Here is a 20,449-nt window from a genome sequence, read left to right as displayed (position 1 = left end):
TGAGTGCAATGTAAGTTTAAACAAGCTGCCAAATATTATTGAAACTGTCTTGTTAGCTTTCACAGGTAAAGTTCCTGAAAGGCTTCCCAGTAAAGCACTTCTGAGTTGGATGATGGCAGAGGCAAAGTTTGTGGCCTCACGACAAGTTGCTGAAGCAATGTTAGTAGACTTCGATCCGTTGTCGAAATTAGGCAATGTTTTGCATCAAGGTGCCACCACCAAATTTCACGAGCACTTTGAAGGTGCGCAAGTAACTTTAAAAAGCGGAAAGACAATGTCTATTGGTCTTAAAGAAGTTTCTGGAGGTGACGGTCAAACATATACTGACGCATTTCGAGATATGATTAATGACCAGGCACAGTCCCTTGGCAAAGGAAAGGAAGTAACTGAAGCAAACTTTATCTGCTCTATTAAAAGTTTCATGAGCGATCAATGTGCTACCAATAATGTATTTAATCAAAACATTGAAACAATTAGAAATACACTCATACCTGCATTCATTGAAAATTATGAAAGTATGCCCTATCAAGAGAAAAGCTCAATATCTGAAATGGGACATTTTTCTTGCAGGCTGCATCTGTTAGCGAACTTTGGTACTGAGGCAGACAAGGCACTTGCTAGTTTTGAACAGATTGTGTGTGATGGCAAAAATCACCATTCTTTTAATACTACTGAAAGTGGTTCTATAAGACTTGCACGCACAGCAGCCAAAGCCTTCACTCAAAGAGGTTCAGACAAGGCTTGGGTGCACAGTTATTTCAATACATTTCTAAAAGGCAAAGAAGAAGTTAACAACCTTGTTACTTTTCATGGTCACCGAATAGATGTTGTATTCCATGACTGTGCAGCTGTGTTTTATCACCGTAATCACATCAAAACATTCTTAGATGACTGGCCAGACCCGAATGGACTATCAAAGTCAGTTGCTTTTGATGTTAAGGGACCAGTTTTTCTTGCTGGCTGTCGGGCAATGGGAATACTTGATAAACTGGTAACTGGGCCATTTTGGCGTATCTAAGAACAAGATGGCTCCTTCTTGTCTTTAAATGATGACTTAAACCAAATGAGAGTAACTCTTTCTAACTGGGCTCAGGATGGAAATTTGCCTTTGTCAGGTGAAGTAATGTTCAACACAGCTCATGTTGATGCAAAGAAAGATAAACTGTTACAGTATGAGTGTTTGTTTGCAAGTGACAACCCAGAATTTGATGCTCTTACTGTTTTGGCTCTTGAACTATTGTCCGCACAACTGCTCATTCTCTTGGAGCGTTAAGCAAAAACACAACTTCCGGAGGGTGAGTATTGGGATCCTAAACCAGATACGGGAAAAATTGCATCAAATGTGCCGAAAACCAATTCAATATCTGGAAGGGACATAGCAGTACTAGATTACCTCTTAAGAGTGAAACTAGCATCTTCAAAACTTACACTGGAAGCAATTGTTGTTTGCACAAAAACAAACCTTTTTCTTGGTTAAGATCCCTAGATGAAATGTCAAAAAATAAAATATTAAATGAGGCACGGGAATTAGCCCCCAATGTGAGAAAAACTTTTCAAGAAAGAAACCTAAAGCTTGAAGAAAGTATGAAAAAGAAGCTGGCAGAAAAACAGAGTAAAGTCCAACAGAAACAAGAAAAAGACCATAACATAAAGGTATCTGTTAGTAGGGACATTGCACAGTACGGCGGACCATGGGGTGTGAAAGAACTAAACAATGCTGAACAAAACATGCCAACGGATCAATTTAGAAAGGCTCTATTAACGCAAATTAAATTTCATAAACTTGTCTTACATTCTAAAGGCAGAAAAGAACTTTTTCAAGAGTCTGTTAAAAATACTAAGTACTCAGAAAAACAACTGGTACAAAATCTGAAAGAAATAATTGAACTGAATGTTAATGTAACGGAAGAAACAAACACAAGTCTACAGTATAAAGACATTGAACTATCGCGACAAAAACTAAATGTAAAGAAAAAAGAACTAACTGAGGTTTCGGGTTAAAGCCAGAGAAAAAAAGAAAGGTCGAACAACAGAAGAAGTGTCTGCCTGACTACTTACTGGATCCAGATAAATTAATTGGGAAAAAATAAGCATAAATGTATTGAAAATGGCGAGGAAAGTTGGTTTGATGCCGTTGTATGCGAAATAAAAGAAAGAAAAGAAAATTCACAAAAAGCAGAGTACAATGCAGTTTATGAAGAAGACCCTGATAATGTGTGGTACTTTCCACTTTTAACAGATCTTAAGAATGATGATCTAATCATCATGTGACATTTCTGAAAATTTTATTGCAAAAAAGCACTTGTCTGCAGTAAATGCCCAATTATTTGGCAAAATGTAACTTGGCGGCCATCTTGGTGGCCATTTTGTTTTACAAGCAACATTTTTAAGGGAGTGGCCATAATTGTATGAGGAGCATTTTAACCTTTCATGAATGGTATAGGTTTAAACTATTTAATGCCAAAAAAGTTGTCTGCAGTAAACGTCTATTTTTCATTTGGGACAATTGTAATTTTGGCGGCCATCTTTGCGGCCATTTTGCTTTGCAGACAATATTTTCTATGAAATTCGTCATAACTGAATGGCAGACATTATAACCTGTCAGAAAATGCACAGGTTTAGACCTACATGTTATTTTATTGCAAAAAAAAATTTTTTTTTGGCAGTAAATGTCTTATATCAGCAAAGCGGTAATTTTGGCGGCCATCTTGGCGGCCATTTTGTTTTACAGACAGTATTTTGTATGAAAAGTTTCAAAATTATGTAGCAAACATTATTACCTTTATGAAAATGTATTGGTTTATACTATTTTATGGCAAAAGTATATGTTGTCTGCAGGAAATGTTTAAGTATTTGGCATAGCAGTAGTTTTGGCCCCATCTTGGCGGCCATTTTGTTTTACAGACAATTTTTTTAAATAAAATTTGTCATAACTGTGTGGCGGACTTGATAACCTTTCAGAAAATGTATAGTTTTATACTATTTTAAATTCATTAATATACTGATAAATGTAAATATTGCAATAAATAGTACTTTTCCATGTGAAACGGTGCCATTTATTAGCCTATTAAATATAATCTGAAAAGTAGATCCCTCGGAAGCACCGAGAACAATGCAAACAGTGAAAATTGCAGACTCGGTTTGATTGAGTCTGTTCATGAGCAGTAATGGAAAATGCAACACTGCTCACGCCCCCTAAAGACTATATAAATGTATATCCTTGTATCTCCTACATTCGGCCCTTGCACTGGTTTCGTGACGTAAACAAAGCTCGGAATTTTGGCTCGTGACGTTAGTGGAAACGTCCGGGTACTACGCAACTTTTTTCTTCACGAAGAAACGCATTGTATTGGCAACTTTATCAACGAAGAAAATGCGCAAAAAGCAGGTAAACACATACAAAAGTACCTAAATGTAACCGTAAATGTCCCGTTTCCTTGGTTTTTCCACAAATTAAATCCAAATTTCTTGAATTTATGCAGCCTAATTTGACGCCAGCGAAACACGTCGGTGTCGTGGAAGCGCTTTTACTAGTTTACATGCACTGCCGCGGTTGTTCGCCTTGAAATACTGTCCAGTTCAGTTTAACTACTCCAAAGGTTTCCAATTTACGTTCGCGTTGAACAGGCCAATTACCGCTAAGAGATAATTATAGTTTGCTCTTCATAGGCGTAGCTGGTGTGTGCATTGTTCCATGTCTTTTCCTAGCATCTTCAAGTTGTTATAGATAGTGTATATGTGTGTGGTTTATAACATTTTTTATTCTGTTAAATCATTGCTTACTTACATATGATGGTCAGTATTATCACCGTATTTATCAATTACCCCTGTCTCAGGCGTCATAACTGTGTGCACACTTCTTTCGTAACAGTTGTGCCCATGCATTTAATAGCTTGTAGCAAGGTAATTTATACCCCTTTCAGATCAAGCCCACAAAGGCGACTGGGAAATACAGATCCTATTCTTCTGAATCTTTATTAAAGGCATATAACCTGGTGAAAAATAAAGGTGTCCCTGTGAAAAAAGCTGCTAGAGTGTTTGGCCACAGGAGTTTGAAATTCTATCAATAAGACCATAGAAGTCTATCTTTACAAAAAATACCCCCTATATATATATAAAATAAACACTAGGAATGAAACGTCAAAAAACCAGGGTCCCCTGAAAATACGCACGGAACACAGGGTGATCGCAATTTAGCAACCGTAGTTAAGAAATAACACTAAAATACACCTACCACACCCGACAGCATTCAAATATGATACACATTACAAGAGTAATCAGACATTTTCTGAGATTTTCAGCTGTCGCCGAAGCCATTCGCTGACATCACAACAATAACGACAATTACAGCGCCGGGATAAAATTAGAAAGTAGCAATTCCCGTACTGTCTTACCTTCAAATTACATAACAGACATTTTCATATTGCTCTATTCATATAAAATAGCCGCCGGTTTCTTTTTGCCACGCCGGTATTTGGCAAATTCAGCCCATATTTATACGCGCTTTACAAAAATGAAAATTGCCTTAAATTGTTACATAAACACACCTATTTTAAAGTTAGTATGTTTTGATATGATATCATTACTAGTTTTTTGTAAATCAGTACGAGAAAATTACATTTGCCATGGCAAAAGCGGTTAAGAAAGTCATTGTACACAAAGTATCAAATTTTACTACTGAAATTTAGATATTCCGCCGCACCATAAAACGGATTATCCCAAGAGTAACCTCCCTTTACGGGTTTTCCCAATCAAATTTTGTAAATTATCTTTTTATTGCAAAAGGAATCTAGGGGATATTATAGACTGATGTAAACATATAAATATTCTAATACTTATTTACTCGATGTATAAATTTTAAAGGATAAATAAGTATTCTATCTTTATCTCGGCGCTGTAATTGTTGTGACGTCAGCGAATGGCTTCGGCGACAGCTGAAAATCTCAGAAAATGTGTCTGATTACTCTTGTAAAGTGTATCAGATTTGAATGCTGCCGAGTGTGGTAGGTGTATTTTAGTGTTCTCGCTAAATTGCGACCACCCTGTGTTCCGTGCGTATTTTCAGGGGACCCTGGATTTTTGACGTTTCATTCCTGGTGTTTATTTTATATATATAGGGGATATTTTTTGTAACGATAGACTTCTATGGTCTTATTGATAGAATTTCAGACTCCTGTGGTTTGGCGTACCTCAGCAAACTTTAAGAGATCGGGTTTTGGGCAAAGTCGACCCTGTTAATTTTGGCAATGATACCCTGTTTAGCAGAGAGGAAGAGAAGAAATTGGTCGAACATTTGCAAGCAATAGCAGAGCTAGGGTATGGGCTAACAAATGTGTACACCCAGAGGTTGGCAGGAGAAATGGCATATGAACTAAAGAAAAAGAACAGAAATGCACCAATGAGCAATAAGTGGTTGTACGCATTGTTAAAGAGATGGAAAAATGAAATAGCGTCATTAAAATCCCATCAACTTGAAAGTGCAAGAGCCAAAAATTTAACTTCAGAGGCAATTGATACATACTTCAAGAATCTGCAAACAGTTATGGAAGAAAATGAATTGTTACATAAACCCTTAGCACATTTATAACCTTGACGAAACCGGTATACAACCAGAACATAAGCCATCAAATATAATTGCAGATCCAAATTTCAAAACCCAAGCAATCACCTCAACCAAATCTACTACGACAACTGTCATTGGCTGTGTAAATACGATGGGTAATACACTTCCACCCTTTTTCATTTTTAAAAGGGAAGCGATGGAACCCAGAACTTATGAAAGGAGCATCTACTAGGGCAAATGGAAGAATGTCAGAAAAAGGTTGGTCTAACAGTGAGCTGTTTAGGTATTACCTTGAGCATCACTTTCTTCCTTTTGCAAGGCCAACATCAACAAGCACACAGCCGATACTTCTTATTTATCATGGACACTCTTCTCACAAAAATCCAGAAACTATCAAATGGGCCAGAGAACATGGCATCATTTTATTTGTTTTACCTGATGTCACCATATTTGGACCGTTCAAAAGGTATTATTATAGTGAGTGCGCACAGTACATGTATACACATATGGGACAGAACATAACACGATACGAAATATGTGCCCTTGCATGCAGACCGTATCTGAAGGCATTAACTCCAATGAACATACAGGCTGGCTTTCGAAAGACAGGCATCTACCCTCTTAAAACTGATGTGATTAGCCGTGAGCAGCTGTTACCCTGTGAAAATTTTAGAGAGAAAGATCCAGTAGGAAAGGCAAAAGCCATTAAAGTCGGTCCTGACGCAGTTAAAATACTTCTTGACAAGAAAGAAGAACATATAAGGAAAATGGCAGAGGCGGAAAAGGAAAATGAAGTCCATCAATGTTCATGCAAAAGCAAGAAGAGGTGTTTATTGCAAAAACCAGATGCTAGTGGCAAGGCTATAACAGAAGATAACTATTTTGAAGATATGACAAATTATGTAGACCAAAGAAAGAAGTCTCCAAAGCTCAGTGAGAAGAAAGCTGCACTTAAACTAAAGACCAAAGAAACCAAATCTAATCAACTGAGCCCAAAACCATCTACCAGTGGTCCCCAAATGAACAAAGACGGACCAGGAATACCAGTTGACACTGACAGTTCAAGCGAAGAAGAGGACGAAGATAAGTGCTGTGTCTGTGGGAAGCTGTCACCACCAAGGCTGGATGATTGCATTAAAATTATAGGGTTGGGCAAGTGTGATGCATGTGATTACTGGGTGCACCTTGCATTTTGTACTGAGGAGCGTGTTTTAAGGAGGCACAGCGTGTTCCTGTGTCCTCATTGCAGACAGAATTAACTAGCATAAACACCACAAACATTCTATCCTGTAAATATTTTCAAGTTTTACCAAAGTTGTTTATTGAAATAGTTACACTTGTTCCGTACAGTTTCAACTTGTTAATTTTTGTCAGCTTATTTTAATGACACCTGTTTTCCTGAGGTGAAGGATTTTTTTATTGAAGTGATTAAACTGAGCAGTAACACGGTTTTACATTTGATACTGGAACATATTATATGAAATGAACTGTAGAAGATGTAATGTTCGTATATCTTTCAATTCATTGGCAAGAGTAAATGAGGGCACGAAATGAGGGGAAAGCTCAAAAAAACAAAACAAAGAAAAATATCAAACAGGGAATGCCACGCACCAAAAGCGCAGCCTCCTCAAAACGAACCCCCCAGCACGCAAACGCGTGCACCACACACACACACACACACTCAAAGCTTACACATCAGGACAAAACGAACAACATACACACACACACACACACACACTCAAAGCCAACACATAAGGACAAGACGAATAATAAGCATACCAAGACGATCCTGATCATGATGCACATGTTAAACAGGTATGCTGTTAATACATATTTTCTATAACTTTCTTACTTTTTGTGTGTTACTAGCTAAAGTTGAAGTTTATCCTTCATTTAAATATGATTTGACCTCTGCCCATGCATATCGTAACGCGCATGCGCGAAAATCGGTGTTAAGGGTCCGAAACTAGGACATAACAGGATATATGAAATGTCTCATATTTTGGTGCACGGTCATGAGCTTTGAATAAAATCTGGAAAGTAGATCCCTCGGAAGCACCGGAAACAAAGCAAACAGTGAAAATTGCAGACTCGGTTTGATTGAGTCTGTTCATGAGCAGTAATGGAAAATGCAACACTGCTCACGCCCGCTAGCACCGGCTTAAGCAGTATTCAATCTTCAAATCTAAATGAGTTGAAATCAATGATCCCGAAGGACCAGAAAATATAACAACACTGAGATGACGTCGGGGCGACTTTTCACGGCCGCCACACAGCACTTAACACCCGCTGTTGTGAAGTAAATAAAATCTGGAAAGTAGATCCTTCGGAAGCACCGAAAAGAAAGCAAACAGTGAAAATTGCAGACTCGGTTTGATTGAGTCTGTTCATGAGCAGTAATGGAAAATGCAACACTGCCCACGCCCCCTAGCACCGGCTTAAGCAGTATTCAATCTTCAAATCTAAATGAGTTGAAATCAATGATCCCGAAGGACCAGAAAATATAACAACACTGAGATGAAGTCGGGGCGACATTTTACGGCCGCCACACAGCACTTAACACCCGCTGTTGTGAAGTAAATAAAATCTGGAAAGTAGATCCCTCGGAAGCACCGAAAACAAAGCAAACAGTGAAAATTGCAGACTCGGTTTGATTGAGTCTGTTCATGAGCAGTAATGGAAAATGCAAATGAAGTCCAGTATCTCAGTTTCTACTGGACCAATTTTGATGAAATAAAAAGTGTTCTTCTTGTTATTCTGTGTTCTTTATGTTTCTGCTATTATTTAAGTGTTCCAAGCAAACCCTCTTACATGTCTGAACACCCTACTAAGGAGGGGGTAGTGTGATGCGCCGGCATGCCTCGCTGATTTAGCCCTAATTCCTACGCAAGTTTTCGCGTTTTCCGGCTAAATTACATTATGTCATATCGATCTTTCATTACAAATATCCATTAAACATTGTCAGCTCACCAGTAACTATAACCTTTTTTCAAGAATACTGTTTATGTTTATGTTATATGCATGCAGTTAGGCGTGACGTCATTCACGTGCAGGTAGTTATTATTTACGTCATCATATATCCTAGATCTAGTACACTTATCTCGTAGGGGGTTCCTGCTGGAACTGTTTGAAGAAAACTTTTATTTATGTGCAGCATCCGAAAAATAAAATGTTACAGGCTCATGAAGTTGCTAGAAATCATTTGTCAGTGAACGCTAGACGCAGCAAAGCCATATATAATGCCAAATTAAGCTTTCATAAATACCTAGTAGGGGACATAGTGTGGTGCCACCATGAGTCCAGAAAGTTTGGAGTCGTCCCAAAATTAGAAAGGGTTTTCGACCCTGTCTTATCAAAGAAAAGAGTTCGGAATTGAACTACGTCCTGCAGATGAGTAAAGATGTCTAGACGAGAGTGGTCCATCACAATAAATTAAAGCCCTATGAAGGAACCAGCCCTCCTAAATAGGTGACCAGCACCTCAAAGAAACTGAAGGAAAGCCTGCATTCGGTATAAAAATGTAATTCCAGCAGGAACCCCCTACGAGATGTGCACTATATCTAGGATATATGATAACGTAAATAATAACTACCTGCACGTGAATGACGTCACGCCTAACTGCATGCATACAAAACGGCGGACATAAACATAAAGTGTATGGGTTTTTGGATATGTAAAACACAATTCTGAAGCTTGAAAAAAGGAAATAGTTACTGGTGAGTTAACAATGTTTAAAGGATGAATGTTCCTACATATCTATAATGAAAGATCGATATGACATAATGTAATTTAGCCGGACAACGCGAGAACTTGCATAGGAATTAGAGATAAATTAGCGAGGCATGCCGGGGCATCACAATACTTGCTTTAATTTTGATAATTTTATGCCCCTTTCCTGTATTTGGTTATTTCATTTTGCATCAAACTTCTGTTCACGATTGTCAGTAAGTAAGTTTCTCAGTAACTACATATCACAACCAAATAAAACTGATACACATCTTAGCCATGGTAATGAAACTAAATAACCCGAAACTCTTGCTTTTATTGTGGTGAAATTATCACCCTTTGTTATTCCCTGCTGTGAAGAAGAATTAGAATATAGAAATGCTGTTCATATATCTGTGTGTCCATTCATTTTTCTGCCCCTACCACTCCCAACCCCTCACATTCCACCCACTCAAAAACAATAATCTTTACAGTTTATTTTATTTCGCCACCACATTACTCCAACTTAACACCTTTCCACTTTAACAATTCGCAGCCACGAATTACTTTTATATCCTTGTGTTTCTTAACATTGTGCCTTCATATCCCGTCTCCCCCACACGCATTACTTCCCATCCCATCTCTATCCATTTTTTTCTTGTGTTTCTTGATATTGTGCTTTAGTATCATGTCTTACCTGTCCCAATCCAATAGAAAAAAGTGGAAACTTCACAGGTCGCTCAACACGACAAAAACAAAAATGTTGCAGGCTCGGTTTGATTGAGCCTGTTCATGGACGGTAGTGGAAATGCATCCAAGTCACACCCGCACCCAAACCCAATGAACCACTTACCACTTAGCTATAATATTGTTTTTAAGGTTCATTATTTGATATTGTCTCTAACTATCCAGTCATTTTTTATTAATTTATGGTAGAACTTTGACGAAAATTAGGTGAAGGAAAACGTGATACGTAAACTCGACCTAAAGTTGTCGTTTCTATATGAAACAAGGACAGATTTGAATAAGTAATTTTTAACCGAGATGCGTAGTCTGCTGGCAGCACTTGTTGTTTCTTGACAGGTAGATATTATTAATCGTTTGAAAATCTCGACCGTGCCAAGCAACAGTGGTACTATTGTTCATGTGGCAGGGCAAACTTCACGCATTTAGTGTTTTCGCATGTGGTTTACTGTTCTTTCTTTTGAGTTAAGTAGAACTCCAGTAGAGTTGTTTTCGCTTGAAGGACTGATCTGGGCCCGTATTCTACTCAACATGTTGTCTTGTCAATTTTTCTTGAAAGTACACATTTTTCTTGATATACAGCTTTGCAACTTTCAACACATATGTACCTTAACTGTCCAGTTTTAGGCAAAAGTACTTAACTTATCAAGGACTTTGTCAGGGAAATATCCCATTTAAGTTTTAACTTATAAATCATTGTAACAATTCATACCTTGTGTAGAATGTATGGCATATGACTTTGAATCTTTAAAAAATATATTGTTTATAACAGTTTGTATCTGAAGGCAAGAGTAAATGACTTTTTCAAGTCCATATTATGGCCCTTTTGGACTTAAAACTTTTGGAATATGGTTCAGCTTTAGTACATTTCAATGTTTAGTCAAACTATCCTCTATCGAGTTTAATCAAGTTATACACTTGTTGTCAGACTCATATCTAAGGAGGCACATGTCAGAGGAAGGCAAATGTCTCCATTGTTATATAAGTAAAATACTTTCTAAATAGAGCTGCTTTTGAGAAAAGCACATGTCTCCCACAACTGCCTAATCATCTGAATAGTAGGATATGAGTCAATCATGCCCCAAGATATCAACTGCCTTATCGGACTTTGAATGCTTTGTTTGTCAGCACTCTTTAAGTCAAACATTTCTCATCCAATCTTCACCAAACTTGAACAAAATGTGTTTGCCAGTAAGTCCTCGGTCATGTTCGATAACTGGCCAAATTAGCCCAGGCATTGCGAAATTATGACTCAAGAGTGCCGACAAGCTTTGTAACAGGTAGACACGCACACAGACAGGAGTAAATCAATATGTCTAATTTATAAACCAGCCTTTAAAGCTATATAGCCATTAAAAAGATATCTTTATCGCATATAAAAAAAACAATAGGAGCAAATAAAAAACAACAATCGTATACAGTCGTCTGTGATTTATAAATCATCACTCATTTTTGTTCTTCGAAGTTTACACATCAATTGTTCATAACAATCTGACCATCAAATTATTTCAATTAGTAATTACAGTTGCAATTTTTATTCAAATATATTCAGCTACTGCTAAATTTATTTTAACCACATATAAAGCCGATGTCACATGAAATGCAGGAAGAACTGTTATAACTGTGGTTTGGGTGCACTACAGGAATTTTAAACTTGTTATGTTCAGGATATCAGTGTTCTGGTTTCAACAAGTCTAACCAAGTCATGGCACAATATTTGGTACATCTAGAAACGCAACACTTTGTCTACAGTCAGTATCTTTTTAACCTGATAATTGACGAGAAAACTGCACTTATTTCTTTTTTTTTTGGGGGGGGGGGGGGGGGGGGGGAAGGTGGTGATTGGAGGATGGTCAGGTTTCTACACGATTTTACAATACTGTTACCGCACAAACTTCAAATATACATGTAGATCTACAAGGATTTGAAGGAAAGTATGAAAGCATCGAGGAAAGAAACCCTCTACTAGTTTTAGTGCCACAGTACTATATCAGGGATATAAATTAGCAGGTGCCCAGTAGCCCTTGGTCCCTAGATTTTGGGCTGGGCCCCTAAATTATTGGGAGAAAATGCCCATGTACATAATATATTATGTTAAACATTTATTTTTGACAGTATTGACCTCTAAATAAAAAGCTAGTATCCCTGTATACTCTGCACTTCTTAACAACGTCAAAGGATTCATTGTTAAATCATGTACCACTGGTAAATCGATGCTTTGCCAGCTGATGGTTCGTTAAATTTGCATTTGTACTGCTGTTTTGGCCCATTATTTCCGCCAATGCAATCCTGACGGCTGAAATTGCCTTCCCTTTCCTTTCCCTTCTCCATTATGGCATTAAGTATATCGTCTGCAATGAGTTTCCGGTTTCAATTCCAAGCTATTTTTTATCATTCCTGGATTTTCCAAATCCTATTGTGCTCATGGGTGGGGTATTTTACAGTGATGCATCCCGTGTGAATGAAACGACCGAAAAAAATGAAACATCGTTTCAATCCAAACGGTGACTGCCCGCTGCTTCTTATTTCTCCTCCAATATGTGGTAAATATTCTCTAATGATCCAAAAATCCAACAGTTGACGAGTTCGGATTGACATGCACCACATGAGACTGATACGACGGATTAAATAACATCGCATCAGCCCATACTGTGAACGCAATCCTTTCTATCCTTATGTGCTGTCGTAGCAAACCTTCCCTAGTGTAAATCAACACAAAAACATCCGCCTGTTCACACCACAAACAGTTAAATATTGCAGTTTAACAGAGACATGTGTAACTCCGCAATACACCGCCGCCATTTTTATGTCACGCGAGTCAAGTGCGTACTAGACAAGAAGTGCGTCATAGTCGATCACGAGTTACTAAATATAGACATAGAAATGAAACTAAGAAAAAATATATTCTTTTTTTTTTTCACTAAGATTTTCTAAGTCGCTTTATGAATGAGAACTTAAGAATTTTGCTTAGCTAAGTCGAAAAAATTAAGATAAGAAATATCTTAGAGGTAATTCTAAGATTCTTTATGAATAAGGGCCCAGGTCTTCTCAGTTTCTTTGAGACTTTTGGTTAAAATGATTCTTATCTCAATTTCAAGCTATCAAAAATGTATGCTCGCCGGATTTTTAAGGGGTTGGTTGTAGGAAGAGGTTATATACCGTCTTCTACTAAAATCATCCTTCAGTTATGTGAATCTGTCGAGTGCTGAAGTAAACGCTGTTGAAAATTTCACAGAGGTAAATAATCGAGACAAATACAATAAGAATTATCCAGAGTGTAAACAACTAATTTAGCTGACAGACATGTTTACAGACCGTACATCCATCCTTGAAGGTAATCTTCTTAAGTTAAACAATCTACTGAGATTCGCAAAACTGGCTTTTGTTTCAAAAATAATACATCAATTAATATATTAATGTATAACTTACAAAGTCATCTGTGCAAGTCGCAGATAATGTCTCTGATTTAAATACAGCAATGAAACAAGATCAAAGGCTATTCATTACTTTGAATAGATTAAATGGTCTTAATTGTCGATTTTGTAACAATGCCTGCGCATATCAACAAATAAATCTTACATGAAAGTGTATCGAGTATCAATTAAGACATAACAAGGCGCCGTATAGCTATGTTCTTTTCATTATACACAAACTAATGTGCAATTTTCTATACATTTATAACATTTGCTAGGAAATCTGATCATACCAAGCAGCAAGAACTGCGTCAGGTCTAATTTATATGCCTAACAGTTTCCGTTATTCGACAGTTTCTTATAGCAGAAGACGGGATTAATTGATACAATATTCCGGTTTTGTGATTCAATCTTTGACGCTTGCTATTTGGAGATAATATCAATCAATTTTGAAAACTATAATTACACTATGTCTTTTTTATAACCTAACGCTTTCCAACATATCCACACGGATACAATGCAAGATATATTATGCTGACTGTGCAAGAAAATACAGCCAGTTTTTGTCTCGCGTTCTCATTATCAAAAAGGTTGTGTGCAATTAGTGCGTTGTTGCGATTACGCAGACATTAGTTTCGGTATATTGCCTTTGTTTTTAGTAACTGCGTAAGAAAAGCTGTTCTTTATGTGATCGATGGCTGAGACGCTCAATGACTTGTGTTTTGATTTTAGCTTATACAGTTCGCTCGTTACATTTCTAATTACGTGGTTTTTTGTCGCTGCATTTGATAAGGTCTGGTAGAAGAGACCGTTTTACCCTGACAAAAGTAGAGGTCTCGTCATCCATAGTCACACTTTGCAGTGAGAGGCCCTTGTCTACTATTTTCTTCAGACATATAACGGTTAGGTGGGGTTCCATAGCCTTAGCTGACCCATTCCAATTCTGTCGGCAAGAATTTCGGACCGGTTTACCCTTCCTTCTAGCAGACTTCCATATTCTACAAGACTTCTTTGCTACGGCGAAACTAACGCATTTCTTTGTTGATTTTCCAAGAACAGTCTCGAAACCTAAAGAAAAATACTTTTTTGCTTCACTTTATTTGGCTCTTCCGAACCAAAATTTATCTCATATTGATGTCACAATCTTTAACTGCACGTCTAAAGACTGCCTATACCGGAGAGTACTAAGCATCTCAATGAACGAATATTATGGGTTCCAGTTTGTCTTATGTATACATACAGCTTATACTACAGTCCTCTAGTTATAAAATGGCATACACATGTATATAGTGAAATACACATGAAAATACATTTTATACCTGCCATTGGCATACAGATTTAAAATAATTATAAACTTGCACGAATGGTATTTTCCGTACAAAACGTATTTACATTACAGTCGGAGTTACTAAACATATTTGATCATCAAATAATACAAAATGACAGAGGTTCGAGCCCTATATTTTTTCTAACTGCGGATTTATACCTGATTTTGCAACAGAAGTATTTACTGATTTTGACTTTGATAGGCATGAATACCGTTTGGTCGCCAATAGCGGATCTTCCCCAATAGCGGATCACTTTTGATAATTGTTTCTGTATCTTTTAAAAAACTTTATCAAAGGTAATGAAACTTTGTGGTCATGAATATTAATGTTTTACAATTATGAATACAATATGGTTGTTTACTTTTGTTGCGTCATTACAATCAAGGTCAATGAACCGCTTGATAAAGCATTTGCTCAGCACAGAAATCAACCCTTACTTTGAAAGTGAAATTTTGCAGACGACTCTCCCGTTTCTTTTCAACGAAATAAGGTGACCTGAAACCTAAAGCAACTAAGAGGTAAACCATTCTAAGCCAGTATTACCAAGAAATGACTTATAATTTGCTCTTACAAAGATAGCTATCAAAGCAAATTATCTTGAAGTTGCCATTAGCGGTTAACTGGTTCACACGACTCACAGGATCCTGGTAAGAAAGGTGATGGTGTTGTGTTGCCATGTGACTATATTTTCAAAAAAGTCGTGCCAAACTCAGTCAGTTGCTTGAAATTATCAAAGCAGGTGGTGTAATGGAACTGGAAGAAATGGAATAGATTACAGTATTAATTGGTTAGAGTCTTTTAGACTAAAAATGGTTTCTTAAAGGTTATTTCCATTGTCTTATTATTAAAAAGAGCGTAAAGAACATTTTTAAGTATGATTCTTCATTTGTCTAGATTGTTTATTAAAGAATAAATAACAGCTGATTTCTGTTATTTTTTATGGTTTTAAGATGATCTCCACTCTACACTGGCACGTAATAGGGTATTGGTGAATATGATTCGCTATTGGAGAAAGGTTCCCACTCTTTTCCGTGGGAATAATTCAAGGACTTTTCCAGGACATTTTCACAAAATTCAAGGACTAATAGAGCGCCTCGTAGTTCAAAGGTAGAGCGCCCAACCCTGATCCAGACATTGTAGGTTCAAGTCCCGTCACAAGTAAAATTCTTTCACTGCCTCTTAGATCTTTAATAGGTGCTAGAACTTTAAGAAAATAGGCTAGAGCTATCCCTAACTGGGATGAATACTTCTGCCTCGCTCACTGTCACTTGGTTAAAGTACTACTGTTTAAAGGGAATTCCTATAGTTTTTTATGCGCATCTTTCTGCGCAGCCGACACTTTCTATGGAAAACTGAAGTGAAGTCAACATTTGTTGAAACATGTGACAGACAATCTTAAATATGAGAAATCTTGAATGAAATCACATTTTTGATAAGTTTAATCAGTAATCAAATGTTGATACTGGTTTATGTTGTATTGACAAGTATCATGCCTGACAGGTATCTTGCCATTTTTTGTGGTCGTGTTTTCACATCAAATTTTAGTACAAAGACAGTGTTGTTCATATACGAGGAGTGTTCGATATGAATTGCTTATTGTCGTCTAGCTCGATATCCACGTCGGGCCTGATGAAAACCAATACCTACCTGTATAGGGTTATTCAATACTTACACAACGGTGTATAAATGTACATGTTAGACTAAGTGTAAGACATAAAATTTGCCATTTGAATACACGCAATCATTGACCACTGTAGTAAAAATGGTTGGTAGAAGCGTCGACAAGAAAGATGAAATACGGGCTTACATCAAAGCTCGCTCAAAACTTGGTTGTTCTTTGAAGCAGCTGATGACTGAACTTTCTACTGATTATGGACCTTCTTGTGTGTCTTATGACACAGTTCGGCGGTGGAAAAAGAAATTTGAGTCTGGTGTAGAGTCCATCAAAAATGCACCGAAATCAGGTAGGCCAAAATCTGCATCTCGTAAAGAAATCGTTTCCAAAATAAAGGAAATCATTGAAGGAGATGCCAGATTTACAGTTCGTGATATTGCACGAAAGGTAGGCATATCACTATCAACGGTTCACCTTATTTTGAAGAAGCATTTGAAAGTCAGAAAGATTTCTGCAAGATGTGTGCCACATCTGTTGACTGATGAGCAAAAGAGGCAACGGGTTAAAGTGACCAAAAATCTGCTTCAAATGTTTCCAAAATATGACAAAAAGCAGTTTGCCAATGTCGTCACAGGTGATGAAACCTGGGTCCATTATTTTGAGCCCGTCAGAAAGGTTAGCAATAAGATCTGGGCCACTAAACATGTAGCAAACGCCCAATAATTGCCAAACGTTCTTTGAGTGCAAAGAAGGTTTTGTATGCAATCTTCTTCTCTGGTGAAGGAGTCGCAATAAAAGTGCCGGTGAAAAAAATGGCAAAAGCATCACCGGAAAGTACTAAAAGACGTAGTACTGAAGAAACTGAAAAAGTATTATCAGAAACGAAGCCCTGCCACTGGTTTTAAACATGTCCGTCTTCTACATGACAATGCCCCCGCTCATACCTCCGCAATAGTTACGGCGTTTTTGAAGAAAGAAAAAGTAACTGTTTTGCCTCATTCCCCGTATTCCCCAGACTTTGCCCCATGTGATTTCTTTTTGTTTCCGAAATTGAAATCATTCCTTGCTGGGCGGAAATACCAGTCCCGACAGGCACTTGGATCTGCCATTCATCACTACCTTATTACTGTGCCCAAATCAGCGTACCGTGATACCTTCAAGAAGTGGATACATCGGCTGAAACTTTGCATTTCTAGCCACGAGGAGTACTTCGAGGGCATGAAATGAGCCCTTTTGGGCTAACTTGAAATATGAAGTCTCTAGATAGAAATAAGCAATTCATTTCGAACATCCGTCGTAATGTAAGACAATTGACTTAGTACTGATAAGACAAGATCACCTTTCAGATTATTTAGTATTCAATTATAGAAAGAATTAAGAATTTTTAAAACTTTTTTTAACTTCTAGCAGATATACATGTAATAAATTTGGTCAGGTTCGCGCCGTTTTACGTCCGAACAGGTGTTGTATTCAAGCGGTCTTAACATAAAATTAACCTGGTGACCCATACATTTTTAGCCATTTTTATGCTCACAATACAATTATTTATACACAAGAAAAACAAGAAAAAAAATCTATGAAACAGTTATATTTTTTTTAATTTAAAAATATATTCTTTACTATGGGTATTTTTCATTTAAAAAAAGTTCACAAAAGTGAATATGAAACAAGATTTTTTTTTCATTTGTACCCATTATTGTAAGGATATAGTATTACAAATATGACTATGATATCAAGTAAGTATACAATAAAATCTGTAAAAAGAATAAACCTTATTGTGCTGTCTTGATGTATATTTTGGTTGGTATTTATAAAACAGCACAAAATTATGAAAATGTTGAAAAATCGCTTGCAGTTTCAACAACAGTGGGTGTGTTCAAGACAATTTTTTCACAAAAACAAACCTGGTGACCCATTGTTTTTATTTGTTAATTGTTTTCAGCACAAATTTTACTATCATATATGTAATTTTGAAAAAATTCTATGAAAGAGTAAAAAAAACATAGTAATTCTCTTTAAGAGACATAAAGAAAAAATATCTAGGTCCGAGTTATCTCCCCTTTGCTAGATTATCTTGTAATATGAACATCCTCATGTCATATACTACCGGTCTGTAAAGTTTTAACAAAACCCTTCAAATATTAAGTTAGGTTCACAAGAATCATGGACAGACATAAATGGACAGACTCCAATATACCCCCTTCGAACTTCATCGGTGGGGGGTATAATACATGTAAATTTAAATAAACTAAAAAACAGGACTATAAGTAATAAACTGCAACTAAAACAAGGAAATGTTTAACCACAACCAAAAGTTATTTGCTCAAAATAAGTTTAAAGAATTCAATTTATAAATGAAATTAATCTCATGGACAATGCAGTCATCTGGCAATACCGATCGGATTTATTGTCAATTTTCAGACTTTTGAGGCCGTATTTTACACTAGCTTTGCTCTTCTTTGTAGGAAAGAAATCATTTTTCAAAGTGTGCCACGTTTTTCTTTCATCTTAATCACCAGACGCTTTACAAAGAAAGACAACTCCGTATAGACTAAGTAGGTGTAACACCACTAAAATCTCAACTGATGTGAGGAGTTGAAGACGCGAACTTTTCAAGAGCAGGGATAGCAATGCCGGTGTTTCTCTGTTTAAATATGTTTGTTTTTTATGTACACTGGCAATATTGTGCGCATACAGAAAGAACAAAATTCCCGACTTTTTCCAGGTTTTTTGCTCTTTCTTTAAAATTCAAGTACTTTCAAGGCCTTGAAAATGAAATGAAAAATTCAAGGACTTTTCCAGTTTTCCAGGAAGCATGACTTACAAATCAACACTTCACTGTATTGAAATATTTTAAAATCTTTTTTATTTTGTTTTATTAAGGGGATAATAATGCATATTTGAAGGCCAGCTGATAAACAGTTTTTATACGCCCGTTTGAAAAACGGGACGTATTATGGGAACGCCCCTGGCGGGCGGATGGGCGGGCGGGCGACGTCCACAGACCTTGTCCGGAGTATATCTTCTACATGCATGGAGGGATTTTGATGAAACTTGGCACAGTTGTTCACCATCATGACACGGTGTGTCATACGCAAGAACCAGGTCCCTAGGTCTAAGGTCAAGGTCACACTTAGAGGTCAAAGGTCAAATTCAAGTATGACTTTGTCCGGAGCATATCTTCTTCATGCATAGACGGATTTTGATGAAAGTTGGCACAATTGTTTATCATCATGAGACGGAGTGTCATGCGCAAAAACTAGGTCCCTAGGTCTAAGGTCAAGGTCATACTTAGAGGTCAAAGGATACAAGAATGAAAACTTTGTCCGGAGCATATCTTCTTCATGCATAGAGGGATTTTGATGAAAGTTGGCACAATTGTTCCTCATCATGAGACGGAGTGTCCTGCGCAAGAACCAGGTCCCTTGGTCTAAGGTCAAGGTCACACTTAGAGGTCAAAGGATACAAGAATGAAAACTTTGTCCGGAGCATTTCTTCTTCATGCATGGAGGGATTTTGATTAACTTGGTTAAATGTTTCACACCACAAGACGGAGTGTCATGCGCAAGAACCAGGTCCCTAGGTCTAAGGTCAAGGTCACACTTAGAGGTCAAAGGTCAAATTCAAGTATGACTTTGTCCGGAGCATATCTTCTTCATGCATAGAGGGATTTTGATGAAAGTTGGCACAATTGTTCCTCATCATGAGACGGAGTGTCATGCGCAAAAACTAGGTCCCTAGGTCTAAGGTCAAGGTCACACTTAGAGGTCAAAGGATACAAGAATGAAAACTTTGTCCGGAGCATTTCTTCTTCATGCATGGAGGGATTTTGATATAACTTGGTATAAATGTTCACCACCACAAGACGGAGTGTCATGCGCAAGAACCAGGTCCCTAGGTCTAAGGTCAAGGTCACACTTAGAGGCCAAAGGTCAGATACAAGAATGACTGTCCGATGCATTTCTTCTTCATGCATAGAGGGATTTTGATGTAACTTGGCACAATTATACACCATCATAAGACGAAGTGTCATGCGTAGTTCCCTTCTTTAGAATTACTTCCCTTTGTTGTTACTATAAGT

At 37.2% G+C, this 20,449-nt stretch overlaps 1 protein-coding gene across 1 annotated transcript; it reads left to right on the top strand.

The window, feature by feature from the left end:
• Positions 1-5,808: 5,808 nt before the first annotated feature.
• Positions 5,809-6,822, top strand: LOC128549650 (uncharacterized). The gene has a single exon (XM_053526795.1). The coding sequence runs from the start codon at positions 5,809-5,811 to the stop codon at positions 6,820-6,822; it is 1,014 nt and encodes a 337-aa protein (XP_053382770.1).
• Positions 6,823-20,449: the final 13,627 nt, after the last annotated feature.

Source organism: Mercenaria mercenaria, chromosome 2 (genome assembly GCF_021730395.1).
Source record: "Mercenaria mercenaria strain notata chromosome 2, MADL_Memer_1, whole genome shotgun sequence".
Lineage (NCBI taxonomy): Eukaryota > Metazoa > Mollusca > Bivalvia > Venerida > Veneridae > Mercenaria > Mercenaria mercenaria.
The sequence above is the reverse complement of the archived record's forward strand: the minus strand, read 5'-3'. Positions and strand labels throughout refer to the sequence as shown.

Excerpts from the sequence above, each read along its gene's own strand:
- LOC128549650 (XM_053526795.1), top strand. The coding sequence starts at position 5,809 with ATGTCAGAAAAAGGTTGGTCTAACAGTGAGCTGTTTAGGTATTACCTT.